Here is a 23,886-nt window from a genome sequence, read left to right on the forward strand (position 1 = left end):
ACATCTCACTTTTGTGATCTTGAGAAAAAAGAAGTCCAGATATAGCACCAACACCCTGAATTTAAACCCCAGAACTCTGTTTCCTCTCCTGTCACCCCCCCAAAAAAAGAATATACTGGCAAATTCAAAGGAGTTTTAGAATAAAAATATATGGAACTGTTTTACCTAGAAAAAAAGGCTTTGTTTGGCTTTGTAGATATTGTATTTAAATAGTTTTCTTTATGAGCACTTATTCTCTTTTTTTTCTCAGTGGCCTAGTTTGGGACTTTTTATTTTAGTCTATAACAAAACTATGACTTAAAGACATGTAGGAAAACAGTTTCCATGTGCCATTCAGTGTATTTTAGGTGAAGGATCTCCATGTTCTGTCTAGACAATCCTCATTTAATCTGTAGGTCTGGGCCATCATGCAATATTTTGTAACTTCCCTCTTGAGAGTCTCACTGAGTCTCTGGAAGTGCATGGAAATTAGTGACCCCTCGCTCAGCAGTGGGGTTTCATCCCAGGTGCCTTCTTGGTTGATTCTCACATTTATGTCCTCTTGGACCATTGACTTGGTAGAACATATCCCTTTTCCTCAGTGTGATTCCTTCATCTTTTTTGCCCCAAGAATGTCTGATCGTAAAATGTTTCTCTGCAGAGAAACATTCTCACTTGGGAGGTGAGGAAACCAACAGCAGAATTTCATTGGCTTATGCTTCAAGTGTTTTGTTTGTTCTTGTTTTGTTTTTCTATGCTGGTCCTGGGGCTTGAATTCATGGCCTTTCTATCTTTCTTGGCTTGTCTCTCAAGGCTAGTGCTCTACCACTTTAACATCACTTCCACTTTGGGATTTTTGCTGAATAATTGAAGGAAACTATTTCATGGACTTTACTGTCTGGGCTGGCTTTCAGCTTCTAAGTAGCCAGTGTGAGCCAGTGGTACTCAGCTTGGTTTTCTATTTTATGGGCCTTGAATGACATTTCTGGTGCTAAAATTCTCCTTAAGCATATGACTGATGGGGAGGTAAATATATAGGCTCGAAATTGTGACTCTTCCTTTGAGGTTTAACACCATTTTTCCCATATATATATTTATTAAATAATTTTTTATTGTGGTTAATAGAAGGGTTACATTATATTCACCAGATAGAAGATGCATTACTTCACAAACATTGATACCCTTTCTCATGTCTTGGTCCACATTTCCCTCCCCACACCCCCACCCCTCATCTTGTTTTCCCCCCTTCCCTATCCTATTTCAAATAACCAAATAAGCATATATATATAATATATCAGATAACCAGGTGAAATACTGCAACAATATGAGATAACTAAGGAACAGCAAAAGAGATGAGAGATAACATAGTACATTAAGGACAATAATCACTCATTATATGGCTTTTGTTTCTATACCCGGGAGGTCCTTTCATTTAGCATCATCCTATATGGCCTTATGTACCTAAGTGTTGTTCTATTGTAAATCTCTGCTAGGAGAGCCCAAGGTTTCTACTGATTAGGACAAATGAGGGAAACCATTGAGCCTATTTTCCTTTTAGTCTGGCTTACTTCACTTAATATGATTTTTTCTAAGTCTTTCTATTTCCTTACAAATGGGGTGCTGTCATTCTTTCTGACAGCAGCATAGAATTCTATTGTGTATAAATACCATATCTTGTTGATGCACTCATCTACTGAGGGGCATCAGGAATGGTTCCGTATCTTTGCTGTGGTAAATAGTGCTGCAATGAACATTGTTGTGCTAATGGATTTAATATGTCCTTGTTTCTGGACGATTGGGTAAATGCCAAGTAGTGGAATTGCTGGGTCATAGGGGAGTTCTATGTTTAGTCTTTTGAGGAACTGCCATACTACTTTCCATAGGGTTGAACGAGTTTGCACTCCCACCAACAGTGTAGTAGTGATCCCTCCTGGCAACATCCCCTCCAGCATCTGTTGTTACTAGATTTCTTGATCCTGGTCATTCTAACTGGAGTGAAGTGGAATCTTAGAGTTGTTTTGATTTGCATTTCTTTTATGGCTAGAGATGTCAAGCATTTTTTTCATGTTAACACCATTTTTCTACTGGTGGCTTAACTTTTAGAGACCACATTCTCTCAGTATAAACTTATTTATTTGGTTTTCTATGCTCAAAATACTGGTGAGAAAATTACTTATCCACACACTGATGCATGCTTACCACAGAGACTCAGTTTCTAAGCCACCTGGCCATTGAGGCCACAGTCTATTTGTGTCTCAGAGGATATTATTATCATTATTGTTATTATTATTATTTCTTTTTGAGATAGAGTTTCATTCTGTAGCCCCGTGCCTCCTGCCTCAGCTTCCTACCTGTTTAAATTATAGGTGTGTGTCACCATACCTTTCCTTCTTAGCAATCAGTCTCAAAGTGAATCTCTTCTATTTATTAAGGATTCCTCAGGAATTTGCTTTTAAGAGGAAATCTTTCAGAATGTTATATATCTTTTTTCTTTTACCAAATTAGAATGTATAAATTAATACATAATTACACATATCTATCAGATACCCAATGGTATTTTGACTGACTATGAAATTTCAACTCAATATAAAATTTCTAGTAATATGAAATGATCAGATTGTGGTCATCGGCCCATCTATAATCTCAAACATTTGTCATTTTTTTGTTAGGACTATTTAAAATCTTCTCTACTACCTCTGAAGATAATTAATTGTTGTCAACATTATCTTATTCCCTCTGTCCATCAGCATCAGTTTTCCATCCTCCCTTTCTTCAAATTCTGTAGCCTCAGCTTTGATGACATCAATTCTTTCATATTTCACCTGAGAATATGTGTTTCTTGTCTTTCTGTGTCTGACTCAATTTATTTAGCATGTTGTTGTCAAGTTCTACTCATGTTGCCCCATGACAAGATTTCACAACTTTTACGGCTAAATAGTACTCCATTGTGATTATATATTACATTTTCTTTATTAGTGCATCTATGTGAATTCATTCATGAGCTACGAAGCATAGCTTTGCAATAGGCGTGAGAATGAAGCTGTCTCTTTGAAACAACAATTTCATTTCCTTTGACTATATATCCAGATTACTGGGTCATATTTTAGTAGAACCTTGTTTTTCTACTTGTTATTTAGCATCGTTTCATAAAAATTTCTGTTATTGATTTGCCTAAAGCTTTGTCTACATAAAATGTTGACTAAGAGATTGCTTGTGCTAGATCTGTGACCTTGTATTAGTATGAGTTATAGGGAAAATAAATTCAGTCAAATACATTATATTATTAGCCTTGTATTGCCAAGATAATCAGTTGAACATTTCTTAGTTAATTCTACTGTTAATAAAAAATATAGCATATATTATTGAATTATATGCCACTTTTACTTTCCATCCTTGTTGTGCATTCTCAACGATGTTGAAACTGTCAGTGCATAGTTGGTTTGTTTCAGTTATAAGTGTAATTACAAATTGCTGTGGGAGAGATTTGGGATCTGAAAATGCCCATGTGAGTCCATACATAGCCATTTGAGATTCACAGCCAATTTGACACATCAGTCATCTGGCTTTGGATTGTGTTTCTTACTAGCATTGTGTCACTGAACCATAGGTTTTCTGAAACTAGAATGAATAGCATTTTCCAGGGAAAACAGGAACTCTATGTATTGGATCTCAGTATTAGTCTTCAGGAAAGAAATTTAAAACTTTAGTACCTCATTTAGCCTGACATTTACCAGATCCCAAGGTTTGAAAAACTTGCCTCTTTGTTGAGGTATTCCTACTAAGAGGTTGACTTACATAATTGTATGCCAAAATTTAGAAACTGTTAAGGTTCACTACAGGCTAATGAAGAAGTAGATTCAAGGAAGGAAGGGTTGACTGGGAGTAAGTTCACCAGTGTCTCATATTTTTTTCAGCCATATTTATGTTGTTGATTATGAATATATGTCATAAAGAGACACATGAAACTTGTATATGCTCACATTAAATGGGGCTGTTTTGGGGCAATGATTTTTGTGGGCTTTTCAAGGAGTTCATATTCAGAACAACCTTGGGAATTTTCTTTGTGTTTTCTGTGTCATTGTTTGCATTGTTAGGTGTCTTTTTTCATATATTTTTTATTGTAATTAATAGAAGGGTTACATTATATTCTCCAGATAGAAGATGCATTACTTCACATAAATTGATACCCTTTCTCATGTCTTGTTCCACATTTCCCTCTCCACACCCCCATCCCTCATGTTCTTTTACTCCCTTCCCTATCCGACTTCAAAGAACCAAATACACATATATAAATATATCAGATAACCAGGTGAAATACTGTAACAATATGAGATAACCAAGGGACAGCAAAAGAGATGAGCGATAACATAGTACTTTAAGGACCACAATCACTCATTATATGGCTTTTGTTTCTATATCTTGAGGTCCTTTCATTTAGCATTGAGGTCCTTTCATTTAGTAGTGGAATTGCTGGGTCAAAGGGGAGTTCTATGTTTAGTCTTTTTTTGCATTTAATTTGCTTTTATTAGAGGTTCAAGGCTGTTATACAAATGATCTAACTCAAATATTTTTTTAGTGCAATGCATTTCCTTTTTATTTGTATTTTTTAGAATATTTTTCATTGTAAATTAATAAAAAGGTTACATGTTATTTGCCAGATAGAAGGTGCATTAATTCACATACATTCATACCCTTTCACATGTCTTGGTCCCCATTACCCTCCCCCTATCCCCCACTTTGGTTTTCCCCCTTCCCTATCCAATTTCAAATAACCAAATACAAATATATCCAATATATCAGATAACAAAGTGAGATACTGTAACAATATGAGATAACCAAGGGACAGCAAAAGAGATGAGAGATAACATAGGATATTAAGGACAACAATCATTCATTATATGGCTTTTGTTTCAGTATCCTGGGGGTCCTTTCAATTAGCTTCATACTATATGGCCTCATGTATCAAGGTTTTGCTCTATTGCAAATCTCTGCTAGGAGAGCCCAAGGTTTCTACTGATTATGACAAATGAGGGAAACCATTGAGCTTAAGTTCCTTTGAGCCTGGCTTACTTCACTTAATATGATTTTTTTCTAAGTCTTTCCAGTTCCTAACAAATGGGGCAATGTCGTTTTTTTCTGACTGCAGCATAGAATTCCATTGTGTATAAATACCACATCTTGTTGATCCACTCATCAACTGAGGGACATCTAGGTTGGTTCCATATCTTTGCTATGGTGAATAATGCTGCAATGAACATTGTTGTGCTAGTGGATTTAGTATGCCCTAGTTTCTGGATGGTTAGGTAAATGCCAAGTAGTGGAATTGCTGGGTCATAGGGGAGCTCTATGTTTAGCCTTTTGAGGCACTGCCATACTGCTTTCCATAGTGGTTGAACAAGTTTGCACTCCAGCCAACAGTGTAGTAGTGATCCCTCCTGGCCACATCCCCTCCATCATCTGTTGTTATTAGATTTCTTGATCCTGGCCATTCTAACTGGAGTGAGGTGGAGTCTTAGAGTTGTTTTGATTTGCATTTCTTTTATGGCCAGAGATGTTGAGCATTTCTTCATGTTTCTATAAGCCATTCTTATTTCTTCTTCAGAGAAGACTCCTTAAGTCATTGGCACATCTTTTAATGGGATGGTTGTTTCTTTAGAGATTAGTTTGGGAGTGATTCAATTTTTTGAGCTGTTGATATATTTTAGACATGAGGCCTTTGTCCATTGTATCGTTAGTGAAGAACTTCTCCCACTCTATACGCTTTCTAGTTAATTTGCTAGCTATGTCCTTTGCCATACAGAAGCTCTGCAGTTAAATGCAGTCCCACTTATCAAGACTTTCTCTGATTTGTTGTGTTTCTTGGTCCTTATTAAGAAAGTTTTGACCTGTGCCAAGGAGACCTAGTGTATCTCCTATTCCTTTTTGTAAACTTTTCAGTGTATCTTCTTTTACTTCTACGTCTTTGATCCATTTGGAGTTAATCCTGTCGCAGTGTGACAAAGGAGGATCCAACTTTATTTTTCTGTAGGTGCTTAACCAGTTCTGCCAGCACCACTTGTTGAAGAGGCTGTCTTTCTTCCATTCTTTTTTTTTTTTGCTCCCTTATCAAAGATTAGGTGGCCATAGGTCTGTGGGTTAATATCTGGGTCCTTAGTTCTATTTCGTTGGTCTTCAGGCCTGTTCTTTTGCCAGTACCAAGCTGTTTTGGTCACTATACCTCTGTAATAGAGTCTAAAGTTTGGAATTGAAATTCCTCCTGTGCTGTTCTTTCTGCTAAGCATTGTTTTTGCTATATGGGCTCTTTTATTATTCCATATGAAATTTTGGATTGCCTCTTCTATTTCTTTAAAGAATGACATTGGGATATTGATAGGTACTGTTGGCCTAAAGGAAGGCAGTTCTTTTGATGACTGTGCATGAATCAAGGAAGAGTCAAAGCAAGAATAGCCTTCAGTTTTTGAACCATGAACTCTGGGGTATGAACACATGCTTTAAATGTCAGATTCTTTTAAGAATGTTTTGGTGAAGCAATGGAAACAAACTTTTGGGTAAGTTATGTAAGTCAGGCCCAGAGACACAAAAGATGAATATTTCTTTCAGAGGTGAAAGTTAAACCTAATTTGTAAATACAAAAGAAACTACATAGAAGGTCAAATGGAAGAACACATGCTAACTAAAGTTTATTATTTGTAGAGATGAATCCAAATGACATATTTTCTTAGAAAAACCAAACCTGATTGAGATGTGAGATGTGGATAACAAGAGGAGGGAGAAATAAATCAAGGGGAGGAGAATATAGTCATAATAATCAGTGCATAACCTGTGAAAATAGGGAAATTGAGTGATAAGTAGGGTTTGGAGGAGAGAGGGAGAATGATGATCTTTGGTGAAATCAAGATATATAAACTGACATTGAATGGCAACGCCTTTGTACAACTGTTAAAAATAAAATTTTAAAAAGAAAATATTTTTATTAAATATTACCTATAAGTACATTTATGTTACAGCACATTTGGTGACAAGAATATATAAAGCAGTCATATGTGATATTTTTATATTGAGAGAAAGCTCTGAACTTGTTTGGGATGAAGGGTTAAAACACATGTAACTTGAAAGAACAATTCTTCTCATGTAAAAAGAAGACGTCAATTTTCAGCAGTATTTTTGTACCAATATGTAATGGGTTATTTTGAAGTGAATTTAATATATAACAATTTGAAAACTCAGCTTTATTTTTGTGATGCTACATAGCATTTATACTTGAGGACCCTTGTCAAGATTTATGAGTACCCAGCATCCTAGAGTCACCAAGTTTGGAACATCACTGTTTTAGGTTAGCTTTTCAGAACCAAGCAAGCTCCTGGTACCCAGGAAAACTGCGAGGTGGGTGGAATTAAGAAGGTTGGGTGTGTATTTAGCAACTGCTAGGTATCACATTTCTGTGATGCTCAGATTCTGCAATGTCTGGAGTTTTCTATAAGGCAAAGCCCAGAGGAAATATGGAAGTCTAGCCTAATTAGAGACCTTTTCAAAGTTGACAATCTGCACTTTGTAAGTTAGCTTGTGATGTGTGCCAACCTGCAGCTAGTATTCAGTCCTTCAATGTTTACAACAAGCATTTATTGAGAAGGTGTGCTTTACCAAACAGGATGTTTGTTAGGGTAAATGACACACATGAATAGCACTTCGAGGCATGAGGTTGCCCCTAAGACAACCTCTAGGAAAATCAAGGTCATTTTCTTTCCTGCATGGGAATTAGTATGGGAAATGAAGCAGACTCTGGATTTCCACAGCAGCTACTGGTTCTAGAACCTTAAGAATATTACTGTGATCCTTTTAACTCATTTGTGGTATGGGAAAATTAAACAATAAACATTGATTCACTTTATTTGATAACTTAAAATTTTATAATGCAAAATTCTTTAGTTATGCTTTTTCTTTTTTGGCAATACTTGAACTCAAGTATTCTTCTACTTGAGAAACATCTCCAGCCCTTTCTGCTTTCATATCTATGGATAGAATACAGATATTTTCTTAGGATAGCCTCAGCTCATTATTCTTCTACTTATTGCCTCACATGTAACTGTGACAAAATGCATATTATTGCCATGCCTACCTTGTTTATTGAGATAAGATCTCATGATTTGCCCAGCCTTGCTGGGAAATCATAATCCTCTTGATCTTTACCTTCCATGTAACTGAGATTATAGGCACGTGATACTATGCCCAATGTACTGTAAATTTTGTAACCAGGTTACATAAAGGTTTTTGTTACTATTTGATAATTCAAAGACTATAACAACAAACACATCTTAGTGTAGGACATTATAAGTGAATATGTGAAAATAATTTTAGAAAAAATAAACTCAAGAAAATAAAATTTATTTGTAATGACTAGAAAAGAATCAAATTGTCAGAACGTATTTATTTAGCCAGTCCTGGAGCTTGAGCTCAGTGCCTGAGCACTCTCCTTGGGCTTTGTCAAGGCTAGAACTCTACCACTTGAGCTGAAGCATCACTTCTGGCTTTTTCTATGTATGTAGTACCCAGGAATAAAACTTGGTGTTCGTGTATGCTAGGCAAGCACTCTACCACTAGGCCAAACTCTTGGTCCCACTTATTTATTTTTTTCATCCTTTATTTTTGTTTTTTTTTCACTTTATTTTTTATTATCGAAGTAATGTATAGAGGGGTTACAGTTATATTCGCCGGATAGTAGATGCATTACTTCTCACACATTATTAATGTTCTTAACCCTTCTTATGTTTTTGTCCCCATTTCCCTCCCCCACCACTCCCAATCATCTTGTTTTCCCCCATTCCTTTATTTCAAATAAACAAACATATATACAATATACCAGGTAACAAAGTCTGATACAGTAACAATATATTAACCAAAGGGCAACAAAGGAGAAGAGAAATATAGTACATTAAGAACAATAATCACTCAAGATAAAGCTCTTGTTTCCATATCCTAGAGACCCTTTCATTTTGTCTCATCCTATATAACCTTATGTATCTAGGTTTTGCGCTACGGTTTTTTATTTAAATAATTGTATTTTATTGTTGGGGTGAAATATAGACAATTACAGTTACATTCTTCAGATAGTGGGTACATTTCTTCTTGAAAATAGATATCCCTTTACATGCTTTTCTCCCAGCTTTCTTCCCAACACCTCACCCAATCATTTTATTTTTTCCCTATCCTACCGTATTTCAAATAAGCCAATAATCTCATATACAATGTACCAGGTATGTTCTATTTTTTAAATTGCTGTCTTGATATGTGTTTATTTATTTATATATATATATATATAATTATTTCCTCTACTTCTATTAGGTTTGGATTGTGTTTAGTTGTCTGAATGTTTGAGATAAATTACTAGTTGTTCATTTGTTAGTCCTCTGATTTTTTGGATATAGGAACTTACAACTATAAATGTTCCTACCTTTTTGAATCTTAGAGCTTCTGATGAATTATGCTTCGTTTTTCTCTTTCTTTTTCTTAAAAGTTCTTTTTTATTGTAATTAGTAGAAGTGTTACAGTTATATTTGCCAGATAGAAGGTACATTACTTCACATACATTGATACCCCTTCTCATGTTTTTGTCCTCATTCTCTCCCCAAACACCTCTCCTCATCTTATTTCCCCTTTCCCTTTTCTATTTCAAATAAACAAATAAACATATATACAATATACCAGATAACAAGGTAACTGTAACAATATGAGAATAACCAAGGAGCAACAAAAGAGATGAGAAATAACATTGTATATTAAGAACAAAATCACACATTATATAGCTCTTGTTTCCATATTGGTTTTGCACTATTGTAATCCTCTGCTAGGCAACTCCTAGATGTGTACTAATTATTGCAAATGAGGGAAACCATTGAGCCTATGTTCCTTTGGGTCTGGCTTACTTCACTTACCATAAATTTTTTCCAAGTCTTTTTTTTCCTTACAAATGGGGCAATGTTCTTTCTGATGGCAGCATAGAATTCTGTTTTGTATAAGTAACACATCTTCTTAATCCAATCATCTATGAGGGACATCTGGGTTGGTTCTATATATTGGCTATGGTAAATAGTGCTGCAATGAACATCTTTGTGCTGGTGGATTTAGTATGTCCTTGTTTCTGGATGATTGCATAAATGCCAAGCAGTGGGATTGCTGGGTCATAGGGGAGCTCTATTTTTAGTCTTTTGAGGAATCGCCATACTGCTTTCCATTGTGGTTGAACGAGTTTACACCCCCACCAACAGTGTAGTAGTGATCCCTCCTGGGCACATCCCTGCCAGCATCTGTTGTTATTAGATTTCTTGATCCTGGCCATTCTAATTGGAGTGAGGTGGAATCTTAGAGTTGTTTTTATTTGCATTTCCTTTATGCCCAGAAATGTGGAGCATTTCTTCATGTGTCTATAGGTCATTTTTATTTCTTCTTCAGAGAAGATTCTCTTTAAGTCTTTGGCCCATCTTTTAATGGGATGGTTGTTTTTTGAAGATTCATTTGGGAGAGATTCAATTTTTAGCTGTAGGTATACCAGTTACTTACTTACTTATGTATGTATGTATGTATGTATGTATATGTATGTATGTATGTATGTATTTATTTATTTTGCCAGTCCTGGGCTTGAGCTCAGGGCCTGAGCACTGTCCTTGGACTTTCTCAAGGCTAGGGCTCTACCACTTGAGCCTCAGCACCACTTCCAGCTTTTTTTCTATATATGTGGTACCAAGGAATCGAATCCGGGTCTTTGTGCATGCTAGGCAAGCACTTTAACCACTAGGCCAAACTCCCGGCCCCCCACTTATTTATTTTTAAAAGAGAAATTGATCTGTTTAAAGTATGAGCCTATAGAACTACTAGGTTTGTGACATTAGATTCTCTAAAATATCACCAGACTTTTATTTTTACAGAATTACATATTTTACCTTTTTTATTCCCTTTTAATAAATTCTGTGGCATAGGGCAAAATAGAATTGATAGAAAAAAGATTGATAAGGTCTATCTACATATTAGTACACATAAAGTTAAGAAAGAGACATCCTCACAGAGAGAGTATTTCTTCAGATACAAGTGAATATGTTGTTTTAGCTTTTTATAATCCCACTTACTAATAGGAATTGAAAATAATAGTTTATAGGAAATACTTTTAAGAAAATCTTAGATTATGCTTATTTTAAGTTCCAATTTTAGGTTTCTTTGTTTGGTATAAATTCATCTATCAATCAAAATTTTATGAAATGTAAGGTTGCTCTTTTAAAATCTTCACAAGAAGATAGTTATGTCTTTGATAGAGGTTATTTTCATGCAGCACTACTCGTTCAACTTATAAAATATGGATTTTTCTTTTCCTAAAAATAGATTGCTGCTTTCCTAGTGACTCTGTCCAGAGTCTTTCTGTGGAACAGCTCTTGGTTTCTGGTACTTGTCAAGAGGTATGGAGCATAGATTTTAAATTTGGCATCTACAGAACTAGATCCAAATATATTATAGCACTAATCTTATTTTTTCTCATTCACAAAGAAGCATGACTATGTCTTTGCTGAAGATTCAGTAATGAAAGAAAGTAGAGCTTCTTCCTTGAATTTATATACATTGGCAGTGATTTCTTTTTAAATGAGGACTTCTACAATGGAATTTGAATAGAACAGAAGTTGATGTCAAGAAAAGCAGAGATACAAGGAACCTGGGCACATTGTTAGAAGCACATTTAACAGATCATTTTTACATGTCTCATCTTTTATCAGTGGTGCTGCTAGTCAGATTTGCATACTGACTGAGTTAGTAGGTACCTGTTACCATGGCAGCGAGGAATAAAAATGAAATCCATTGTTTCATGAGGTGAGAGGTCCCCAATGCTACTGGTGCAGACAAGAGAGGCGGAAGCACTGTGTGCTTTTGTTTTGCATAGCTGCCAGGGTAGGCAGTTAAATCTGTTTAACAAGCCGCCTGGGGACTGTGGGTTTGTCAGGTTGCGCTTGTGTATGGTCTCCAAAATGTATCCTGACACAATCAGTAGATGATATGGATCCAACTCTAATCCCACTGATAAGGCTGCAGCCACACATTGGCTTGTAGAAGACAAATATGAAATAAAAGGACTTTCCTCTGTGAGTAGTTAAAAATAAGTTCATGTGTTTTGTATCTGTCTGTGCCTGAGGGGATGCTGATAGGACTATCATTGACATTGCCTTGTTAAAATAATTAAGACCCTTGCAGAAAATGACTTTTTTCCTGCAAGTATTATTTTAAAAATCAAATGCAATGTCCAGTGAAGTAAGTTTGATTCAGAGGTATCTGCCAGCAAGTTGCTAATTAGAGAAAAGAATTTCCTTCTGCTATTTTGATCATCGCTGATTATTTCAGGCAAAGCATATGGGAGATTCTCTATGAGGTATGAGTATTCATGATCTATGCTTAGTGAAATTAGGGAAAAGAAAAAGACAGAAGAAAGGAAGGAAAGAATGAAGAAAAAGGAAAGAAAGAAAGAAACTGCTGTGTGCTGGTGACTCATACCTGCAATCTTAACTACTCTGAAGACTGAGATCTGAGGATTGTGGTATGAAGTCAGTCAAGACAGGAAGACTTTAAGACTCTTGTCTCAGGGCCTCATATCTAAAATATACCAATAGCTTAAAAATTGAATATCTCAAAAAAATCCTCAAAGAAACAACCATCCCATTAAAAGATGGGCTAAAGACTTAAGGAGAGACTTCTCTGAAGAAGGAATAAGAATGGCCTATAGAAACATGAAGAAATGCTCCATATCTCTGCCCATAAAAGAAATACAAATCTAAACAACTTTGAGATTCCAGCTCACTCCAGTTAGAATGGCCAGGATAAAAAATCTAATAACAGCAGGTGCTGAAGGGGATGTGGCCAGGAGGGATGCCTACTACACAGCTGGTGGGAGTGCAAACTCATTCAACCACAGTGGAAAGCAGTATGGAGATTCCTCAAAAGACTATATATAGAGCTCCTCTATGACCCAGCAATCCCACTCCTTGGCATCTACCCAAAAGTCCAGAAACAAGGGCATACAAAAGCAACCAGCACAATGATGTTCATTGAAGCATTATTTAAAGTGGCTATACTCTGGTTTCTCTTCAGATCGTATAAATCTTTCACTTTTTACTAAAATGGCTAAGGTATGGAACCAAACCAGATGCCCCTCCATAGATGAATAGATCATGAAGATGTGGTACTTGTACACAATGGAATTCTATGCTGCCTTCAGGAATAATGACGTTGATCCATTTGTAAGGAAATGGAAAGACTTGGAAAAAATTATATTAAGTGAAGTAAGTCGGACCCAAAGGAATATAGGCTCCATGGTTTCCCTCATTTGTAATAATTAGTACTCATCTAGGATTCTCCTAGGAGAGGATCACAATGGTCATACAGAATGAGATTAATGAAATGAACTCTAGCATATGTAAATAAGAGCTTTATCTTTTTGATTGTTGTTGTTCTTAATGTACTATATAAAGTTATTTCTTTTCTCCTTTTCCACCTATGGTTAATCTCATGTGGTTACTGGATCTGACTTTGTTACCTAGTATATTTTATGTATGTTTATTTGTTTATTTGAAATAGGGAAGGGAAGGTGGAAAACAAGATGATTGGGAGTGGTAGAGGAGGATCGGGGGGAAAAACATAAAAAGGGGTATCAAGGTTCAAGAATGAATGTACCCATTACTGAAAAATGTAACTGTAACCCTTGTATAGATTATTCCAACAATAAATGTTTTTAAAAGACTCTTGTGTCCAATTAATCACCAAAAAGCCAGAAATGGAGCTGTGACTGAAGTAGCAGAGCACTAGCATTGAGCTAAAAAGATTAAGGATAGTGCCATGTGTTCAAGCCCTTGTACCAGTACATCTACCCACTCCCCCTCACACACAGACAGGCAGACAGACAGACAGACAGACACACACACACACACACGCACGCACACACACACATGTGCGCGCACACACACACACACACATATATATATATATATATATATATATATATATATATATATATATATATATACACACACACACACACTCAGAGTTAACCAATAGAAAATAACATTTATTTTCCCTCCCCATTTCCTCGTAATTTTTTCACTTCATTAACTCTGTACAATGTTAAAAATTTCTATCAGGATAGGACACTGTCTTTTGTTGGTTTTATTTTTTTCTAGCACTGGACTAGCTGAACACAAAGTAAGTAACAACTTTCAGCAGATGTGACTCAATAATGCCATTTATTGAATGGGCTTAGATGAATTACTAGGACTAAATTGTTTAATTTTTCCTATTATATATTTTTTTCAATATGTAAACTTTCTGCAAAGTTCAGTTTTCTGTCTAAGGATGCATATTTGAAATTGACAAAAATATATAGTTTGAAAAGATATGGTGAGAAGCATATAAAACTGACTTACCAAGCCATAAACATACATCAACATGTAAACAAGTGGATCTACATTCACACAGATCCTTAAAAAGGGTACAAAATAGAGATGAAATGAGCACAGGTTGATCTGATTTAACCAGAACTAGTAAATGAGAAAAAGATTTGGACATTGGGATTGTGTGAGGTGGAAGGTCCTAATTTTGTTTTCTCTCAGGGTCCATGTACATTGAGATTGTTTTTGTGTGTTTGTGGATGTGTGTGTGTGTGTATGGTTTTTGTTTTGTTATTTTTGTTTGTGTTATGCAAGTCCTGGGACTTGAACACAAGGCTTTGCTGCTATACATGCATTTGTGCTCAAGGTTCGACCTCTTGAGCCACAGCTCCACTTCTGGCTTTTTGAGTGCTTAATTGGAGGTAAGTTTTGCAGACTTTCCTTACTGGACTGGCTTTGGACCTTGATTCTCAGAACTCATCCTCTTGAGTAGCTAGGATTACAGGCATAAACAGATTGTGCTCATGATTTCCTCCCTACTCCTTTGACTTCTGCCTTTCTCCCACATCCATTGAGGACATGAGAAAGCCCACAAGCACATCTACCTTGATTTACTTATAGTCACCAGACTCATTCACCTTTTGCTGTTCATGTGGTTCTTCACTTTCCAGCCATGCATTCATGGACTGTGCTATGCAGCGTGTCAGACCAGGGTGAGACTAACATCGATATTGCAAGTAAGCATGTAGAAATCGGATAGTATTTTGGTGGAGTAATTTTGTCTGCTGAATCTAAAACTTTGTTAGGTATTTTTTTATTTTTCAAATGTTCATTTCTTCAGTATTTATATATTATTTGTGTTATTAACACAGTTTGATCCTGTGGAGAGGAACTAATACTATCTGCTTATAGCTATGTTTAGATTTTTTTGTATGGTCATACTTTTTCTTAAAAAAATTTGGGGGGGCTGGGAGTGGGGCTTAGTGGTAGAGTGCTGGCCTAGAGTACAAAGCCCCAGGGTCAATTCCTTGGTATCACAGACAAAGAAAAACGCCAAAAGTGGTGCTTTGGCTCAAGTAGTAGAGCGCTAGTCTTGAGAAAAACTCAAGTGCAGTGCCCAGGCTCTGAGTTCAAGCCCCTGGATTGGCAAAAAAAAATTAAAAAAATTTTTTTTCATCCTCGTGCTTGAACTCTAGGACTGAGTGCTGTCTCCAAGCTTCTTTTTGTTCAATGCAAGCACTCTACCACTTGATCTACAGAGCTACTTTCAACTTTTTTTGAAGTTTATTGGAGATAAGAGCCTCCTGGACTTTCCTGCCTGGGCTGGCTTTGAACCATGATCCTTAGATCTCAGTCTCCTTAGTAGCTAGGATTTCAAGTGTGAGCCACTAGCACCAGGCTATCTTTGTTTTCCTAGCTAATAGTTCCTGACTTTTACATCTCACTGTAAGGGTTCTCCTTCATGAACTTTTTCATAAAGTTCTGTGTGGAAGTTCTTCTGAAACTCCTATAAGGCGATATGGACCAGTGCTGTATCATTCTACATTCTTTGCCAGTGCACTAGCTACTCAAACTTGGAGGCTTCACCAGAGATACCCAGTGAATGACTGAGAGTACGGACTCAAAGTCAAGAGCACCTGGGTTGAGTCCTGAGTTCTGTCCCTTGTGAGCTGAAAGACTTCACTAGAGGAAGTTGGTTAGGCTCCTTGTACCTGTGCTTCTTGACTTACCAGCAGTGACTATTGTAGTTTCTAGGAAGATAGAATGAAACAATCCATGAGAAAGATAAAGTATACCATTCCTCGCACATACTGAATATTCAATATGTGGTATTATTATCTACTTGTGTGTGGAAAGCCTTATGTTCTGCAGATTGCTTTCTTCTCTGTGTTGTTAGTACCAGAGTTTGAACATAAGATATTGAGATTCCTTGGTTTGCTTGATTGGTTCTCTATCCATTGAGCATGTCCCTGGTCCAGCTTTTTGCTGGTTAACTAAAGAGGACCTCTCTACTTAAAAGTCCAAAAAACTTTTATATCTCAACTGGCTTCAAACTTTGATCTTCCGGATTTGTCTCTTGATTAGTTAGAATGACAGGTATATGTCACCAGCATCTGACTGGTTTCTGAAGAATTTTAATGGATCTCAGGGACCCAAGCAAATGACACATAGGTTCCCCTTACTTAGGTGCTATAATGACCCGTAAGATTCTTTCCCTACAGGCAAAACCAACACAACCAAAAGAAATAGAATAAAATAACATCTCTAAAGGGAAATATATCTAAAAATATCTCATCACCAAAACCAAAAAGAAATTGGCTGGAACACCTGGATTTTTTTCGATGTAATTTTAGTTAGACAAACATGGAAAAGCTATATTTCCCTATAAAAGGAAAGAATACTTTTTGTGGGAGATGGTGGTTGTCATTATCTTCAAATGCAGAAGGTCTGTTTTGTAAGAAAAGTTTCTTTGCTTTAAAGAATGAGAACATGTGGATGCAAGCAAACTGCAATAATGATTAACATTCAGAATTGCTTAGCCAACAAAATTTATCCCCCAGTGGCCTTCCTTGTAGGGTAATTACCTAAGAACATAGACACTTCAGTGTGAACTACAGTGCTTAATCATGAGGTACTTAAATGAAATGATTGTTTTAATGTGTGCACTAAAAAAGTATATTAAAAGCATATTTTGGATCCACAGCTATGTAGAATGTGTTTATTAGGCTTTAAAATAGGCAAGCTGTCTTCAAAATAAGCAGAAATGCACTCAGTACATAACTAAATCAACTACCTAGTAAAATGATGCTGAATTTAATGCCATGGATTATACTCTTGTAGTCAAATTCTTTTTGGTAAATTAAACAGGATTTTAGAAGGATGATTTAAAACAAAATTTAGAGAAGATACAGAGTGTGATTTAAGAGGTACGTAAGTCCTTGGCTACACAAAAGCAATAATCCAAAGACGTAATTCAGTACAACTAGAGGATCAGAAAACCAGAGTACACAGATTATTTGGGAGTTTATGGTCTTTTTCTAAATCACTAGGCACATACACACACCACACATCACACTAGAAACCACACACAATACACACATTCACATATAAATTCACCACACACACATGCACACCAACTGCACAAATACTACATACCACAATATAACACACATTTACATGCATCACACACATTGCACACACATACAACACACCACCCATATGAATACCCTCTGCCTGTGATAATATTTCCTCCCAAGTCCATCTTTGGATCTGAATAAAGCAAGGGGCAACATTCTGTTGAAGAAAATACATGCCCATTTTCAGCAATAATATGTTAGCCTTGTATGGCATCACTGTCTGTCAGGAAAGTGGTGAAATCACCAGATTGCTGAGTGATTCAAAATTAGATCAGACAGAAAGAACACTTTAAAAATACTCTGTAGGAAACAACCTTGTGTTGGCATTGTGGAAAAAGATGACTTATAGAAGTATTTTCCAAATGTAACTTCTCATGCAGTTTCAAAATAGAAAAATACTATATTTATAGCAGCAATAAAGTTGAGACCTGCCTCTGAAGAGCTCATTATATGTAACAATATATTTAACATTCTGAGGACTGAATTCTCGTACAAATAGTATGCCTGTTACCACTTGAATTATATCTCCAGACATTTTGTGTTTTAAGATAGGGTCACGCTAACTTGGCTTGGGCTGATCTAAGCTCACAATGCTTCTGCCTCTCACTCCCTAATAGCTTGGAATTAAAGGCAGGTACCACCACAGCTGGCTTTTAGTTGAGCTCTTAAGCATCCTCCAGAGGCCAATGGTACTATTGGCTACTGATGGAACCTTAAAGAGGTGGCACCTAGTTAGAGGCATTCAGTTTATTGAGTGGCTACTTGAAGGGGATGGTGAGACTCTAGCTGCTTCCTAGTCTACAACTTTACTTCCCAGCATGCAGCAAAGCAGCTTTGCTCACCATACACTTGTTTTTAAAAATATTTTAAAATTTTTATTGTATGAGTTATGTACAGAGGGATTACAGTTACATAAGTAAGGTAATGAATACATTTTTTAAAAATTGTGTTTTATTATCGGGATGATTAATAGAGAGGTTACAGTTACATTGGTCAGGTAGTGGGTACATTAATTCTTGAACATTCATACCCCTTCCCATGTTTTTGTCTCATTTTCCCTCCCCCACCTCCTCCCCATCATCTTGTTTTTCTGCTTCCTTCCCTAATAAATATATTTCTTGTAGAACTATGCTACCCCTCCCTCATTTTCTCCCACTTTCCCACTACTCAATTTCCCTCAACCGTAAGTTTTAAAGTTTATTTCCCAGGTAGTGTCCTGTGACTATTGTGGTTGCACTGGTTCTCCCTTTGTCCTTTGTCTCACTATTTTGTTATTCTCCTTCCCTCCCCAAATCAGATAAATGTTTATCCAAGACACAGGGAACAAAAAAATGACAACAGAGGATAAACCAAAGTGGGGAAAATGAAGGAAAAAAGAAATAACTTCACACAGTACATTAAAAAAATTAAACCCACAAAATTCTTGTTTCTGTATCTCAGAGTTCATTAAAAGTAGTCATTTTATATGGTCATATATATATATGTATATATATATAGCTATTGAGCTACTGTGGTTCTCTGTTAGGACTATATTAGACATATAATTATTACAAATGAGGGAAACCATGGAGCCTATGTTTCTTTGGGTCTGGCTTCCTTCCAGTTCCTTACAGATGGGGTGATGTAATTCTTTCTGGTGGGAGCAAAGAATTCCATTGTGTATATTCATACACTGAGGGGCATTTGGTTGGTTCTATATCTTAGCTATGCTAAATACAATAGACAAGGGCCTCATATCAAAAAATATACCTAGGAATGAAAAAGTTAAAACCCCCAATACAAATCCTAAAATAAATCACCACCACATTATTAACTGGGTTAAATAATTAAAGAGACTTCTCTGGAGAAGTAGCTTAGGAAACAGAACTAAGAGCAATAAAGATTTCTTAATTACAGTTCTGTCTCCTAAGCTACTTCTTCACTACTGTCACATTTATAGGGAAAGGATTTGGATGCCCATTTGTGTTATTTCTACAACAAAACTATGCTAGTCAATTTTCTTTCACTATAAAAAGTTCATGAGACCATATAGTATGAAGCTAATTGGAAGGACCTCCAGGATATTGAAACAAAAGCCATATAACGAATGATGGTTGTCCTTAATGTACTATGTTATCTCTCACCTCCTTTGCTGTCCCTTGGGTATCTCATATTGTTACAGTATCTCACTTTGTTATCTGATATATTGAATTTATTTGTATTTGGTTATTTGAAATTTGATAGGGAAGGGGGGAAAACCAAGACGGGTGTGGGGTGTGGGGTGGGAGGGAAACGGGTACCAAGACATGTGAAAGGGTATCAATGTATGTGAATTAATGCACCTTCTATCTGGCAAATAACATGTAACCCTTTTATTAGTTACAATAAAAATATTTTTAAAAAAAGTTCATGAGAAAACCAGCTTAGAAAGAGGAAAGAATTATTTGGGTTATTAGTTTTAGTTTCAGGTCATGATAAGTTGGCCTTGTTGCTTTGGCCTGTGGCAGGGGATCATGGCAGAAGTGCATTTTGGTAGCTTTAGTTGAATGGGATTGTTGGGTCGTAGGGGGGCTCTATGTTTAGTCATTTGAGGAATCTCCATAATGCTTCCAGAGTAGTTGAACCAGTTTACAATGTAGTAGCATTCCTTTTAGGCCACATCCTCACCACCAGCTACTATTATTTTCTTGATAATGGCTATTCTAACTCAGGTGAGGTGATAGTGTGTGTGTGTGTGTGTGTGTGTGTGTGTGTGTGTGTGATGAAAAATTTAGTAGTTAAGTGCATATACTTTCTTTTACCTTTCTTGTATATAATGTATGGCAAAATTAACTCATAGTCTTAAAAACTATCATTGTGTATAGTAGGGCAAAGGTATGAATGCTGTAATTCAAGCATAATTGCATAATTTCTTTTTTCTTTTCTTTTTCTTTCTTTTTTTTTTGCCAATCCTAAAGCGTGAACTCAGAGTCTGGGGACTGTCCTTGAACACTTTTTACTCAAGGCTAGCACTCTGCCACTTAAGCCACAGCACCACTTCCAGCTTTTTTCTTTTTTCTCAAACCCAGGCCTTCGTGCATGCCAGCTGAACACTCTACCACTAGGCTACCCTTCTGACCTCAAGTATAATTTCTTTCTTTTTTTTTTAGATTCTTTGAAGTGTTTAATGAAGTACTAGCTTTACTTATTCCCAGAAATCAAAGTACTTTGAACATCTGACATTTTATCTACATAGGAATTTAGTATTTTTTGGAAATTAAATATTTAGGCATACATAAATAGTTATTTTCTGTGAAACTGATTCCATCATTCTATAGTCATACATCTCCATAACCATACAAATAAAGCCATAAAATACATTGCAATATGTCTAGCATTTCTCAAGAAAGATGGTATGCTACACCTGAAGCATAATTTCTATCTGTAAAATATTCATGTACATTATACCTTGACCTCAAAAATGATTACCTGGCTGCTAAAATTGATTCTCAATTTCACAATAATGAATCTATCTCTTAAAATTAATAATCTGTCTTAACCCCTCAGAAAGCAGTTATGAATGGGTACTGATTACCTGGATAATCTAGGTTGTAATGTAACTATTATTTATACAAATTATGTGAATTTGGACAACAAGCTTTGTTCTCATCATCTTAATTTATTAAGTTTCTACAAATATGTAAAAAATATTTTAGTAGATTTTTCTTTAAGAATTAAATTCTGAACACACATGACCAATATGGCAGATCTTTGTGCTATAGTTAAAATTAGGATCAGTCTTTGACTGGCTTGAAAAATAACTAATATCAAAGGGGTTGTGGTGGCTGCAGTGGTAGAGCAACTGTGTAGCAAATTCAAGACCTTGAGTTCTAACCCCAGAATTTCCATACATAAACAATAAATAAAAAAGTGACACTGTCTAACTAGGGCTCTGTAAACATCTGTATCATGGCAGGGGTGTGTGATACAAAACATTGTTTACCTTTTAGCAGCTGGGAAGCAAATGAGAGAGGAAGTTTTTGGGTTAGAGCCCAATCTTCCCTGTAGGCTACACCCTACTTCTTTTTTTTTTTTTTTTTTTTTTTTTTTTTTTGCCGGGCTTGGGCTTGGGCTCAGGGCCTGAGCACTGTCCTTCTACCACTTGAGCCTCAGCACCACTTCTGGCTTTTTTCTATGTATATGGTACCGAGGAATCGAACCCGGGTCTTCATGCATGCTAGGCAAGCACTCTACCACTAGGCCAAACTCCAGGCCCCAGCACCCTACTTCTTAAGAGCTCTTATTAGAGTACAACCTTCTAAAATTTCCACCACTTCCCAGTGGTGCCAATATGGGGCCTACATATTTGATAAACAAGTATTTGGGAGATCTCCCAATTTATGACAGCAAATCTATCCCATCTTGGTAACATAAATAGAATAATTTGTATTGCCTAGGTAATTTCTTTCCAATAGATTGCCTCTGTATTACTATTATTCTGTGTGCCTATGTGTGTATGTGTGTGTGTGTTTGTGTGTGTACTTGTGTTTGCTTGTCTTGGAACTTGAAATCAAGGCTAGTGTACTACGACTTGAGCTACAACTCCACTTCTAGCTTTTTGGTGGTTTCTTAGAGATAAGAATTTTCTGGACTTTCCTACCCTTGCTGGCTTTGAACTATGGCTCCCGAGTAGCTGAATGAGCCACTGATTCTGAGTCTTCTGTATTATTTAAGGTTAGCTGCAGTTATACTGAAATAAAGCAGCAGTAATTTTTAGAGGTGATGATTGATTCAATTTTGTACATCTCTTTCATGTACGAAAGTCTAATAGTATCTTTTCATTCTTGAGTGGAGTTTGAGATTCTTCTGGCCACATGTCTGCCCTTGTGGCCAGTGGGAACTTTGAATAATCAGGGTGGAGATGCCTAACTTGGCTGATATAACTTTAGTGCTATTACCAGAAGCTGTGAATGCTTAGAACCATGACTGAGTCAGAAGACATGAACCTTGGATTTATTGAAAGTTGTCTTGAATTAAATGAACCTGGCTCACTCAAAGTCTGGCAGGCAAGTCAATGATTCAGAAATCCCCAACTCTTTGGAAATCTGACTTTCTCAAGCTTTTTTTTTTTACTTAACATCTTGGATTTTGGTTTTATTTTCCATTTTCAGATTTATAATCGCCTCGATACAAATTGCTGTGGATTCAGACCACGCAAGGAAGATACCTGCATGCAGAATGGATTGAGACCAAACTGTGGTGATCCCAATTCTGTGACTCTAGCCCACATTATCCAGCGAACACATGACCCAAGGCACTTGGTCTTTATAGACAATAAGGGTTTCTTTGACAGAAGTGAAGATAACTTAAACTTCAAATTATTGGAAGGCATCAAAGAGTAAGTTTTCTGATGGGAGTAATATACTTAAAGTTGTATACACACCCTGTTAGATTTAATCCTTGTAAAGATTTTGAATGTGAATGTTGGAATAGAGATTTAGAGAAGGGAAATGAACTACAAATGTAGCCAGGCCATCCTTCAGCAGCCCAGGAACTTACAACATTCATATCATGTTTTCTGTCCAACATATTGTTTGGTCCTCATTGTGGAAAATTCTTTTTTTTTTTGCCAGTCCTGGGCTTAAGCTCAGGGCCTGAGCACTGTCCTTGGATTTTTCTCAAGGCTAGAGCTCTACCACTTGAGCCTCAGCACCACTTCTGGCTTTTTCTAAGTATGTGGTACCAAGGAATCAAACCTGGGTCTTCATGCATGCTAGGCAAGCACTCTACCACTAGGCCAAACTCCCGGCCCCTGTGGAAAATTCTTGTAGGGTTAGTTTGGACAGGCATAAGAGTTCTTACAGTAGAGACTGGAAAAGCATAGAGAAGCACTGGGAAAAGGCTCTGACACTTGGGAACAAGAGAGAACGTGGGGGAATGTAACAGACATGCAGACACTGACATGGCAGGGTGTCCAATTTCATAATAAACATGAATTACTTCAATACATGGGGAAAAGATGGTCAGCTACGGAATAGGGAACAGTGTAATAGGATAGATAACTGCTGTTGAGGCCAGATGAGAGGGTTTTAGAAACCTTAAAACATTTTCTTTTCAGTTGACATAGGTCAGGGGTAGGGGCAGGAGGGAGATCTGAAATACCAGAAATGAAGGCAAAAGGAGGCTAGTTAAGGAAGTATTTTCATAATTAGGAGTGACCAGAACTTCGGAGGAAATGCCAAAAACTCTGGAGACATCTAACAGGATGTAGGAAGGATCTGGAGCAGAAGGCGATCTGTGTAAAAGTAAAAAAAAAGAATTCTATTTCAGAGGTAAAAATGCAAAAGGGATTATGGGGCACTTGATCTGACAACTATACGTAGAGAGAAGAGATTAAGATTCCC

At 36.5% G+C, this 23,886-nt stretch overlaps 1 protein-coding gene across 1 annotated transcript in view; it reads left to right on the plus strand.

Annotated features, from left to right (window-relative positions):
• Nucleotides 1-23,886, plus strand: part of Gask1b (golgi associated kinase 1B) — a 59,313-nt gene that overhangs the window by 30,572 nt on the left and 4,855 nt on the right. Inside the window, exon 4 of the mRNA XM_090343195.1 lies at nucleotides 22,654-22,880. Within this exon, the coding sequence (XP_090199321.1) occupies nucleotides 22,654-22,880 (227 nt within the window). The remainder of the gene's footprint in view (nucleotides 1-22,653; nucleotides 22,881-23,886) is intronic.

This window comes from Megascapheus bottae, chromosome 13, assembly GCF_031878675.1.
Source record: "Megascapheus bottae isolate mThoBot1 chromosome 13, mThoBot2.hap1, whole genome shotgun sequence".
Classification (NCBI taxonomy): Eukaryota; Metazoa; Chordata; class Mammalia; order Rodentia; family Geomyidae; genus Megascapheus; species Megascapheus bottae.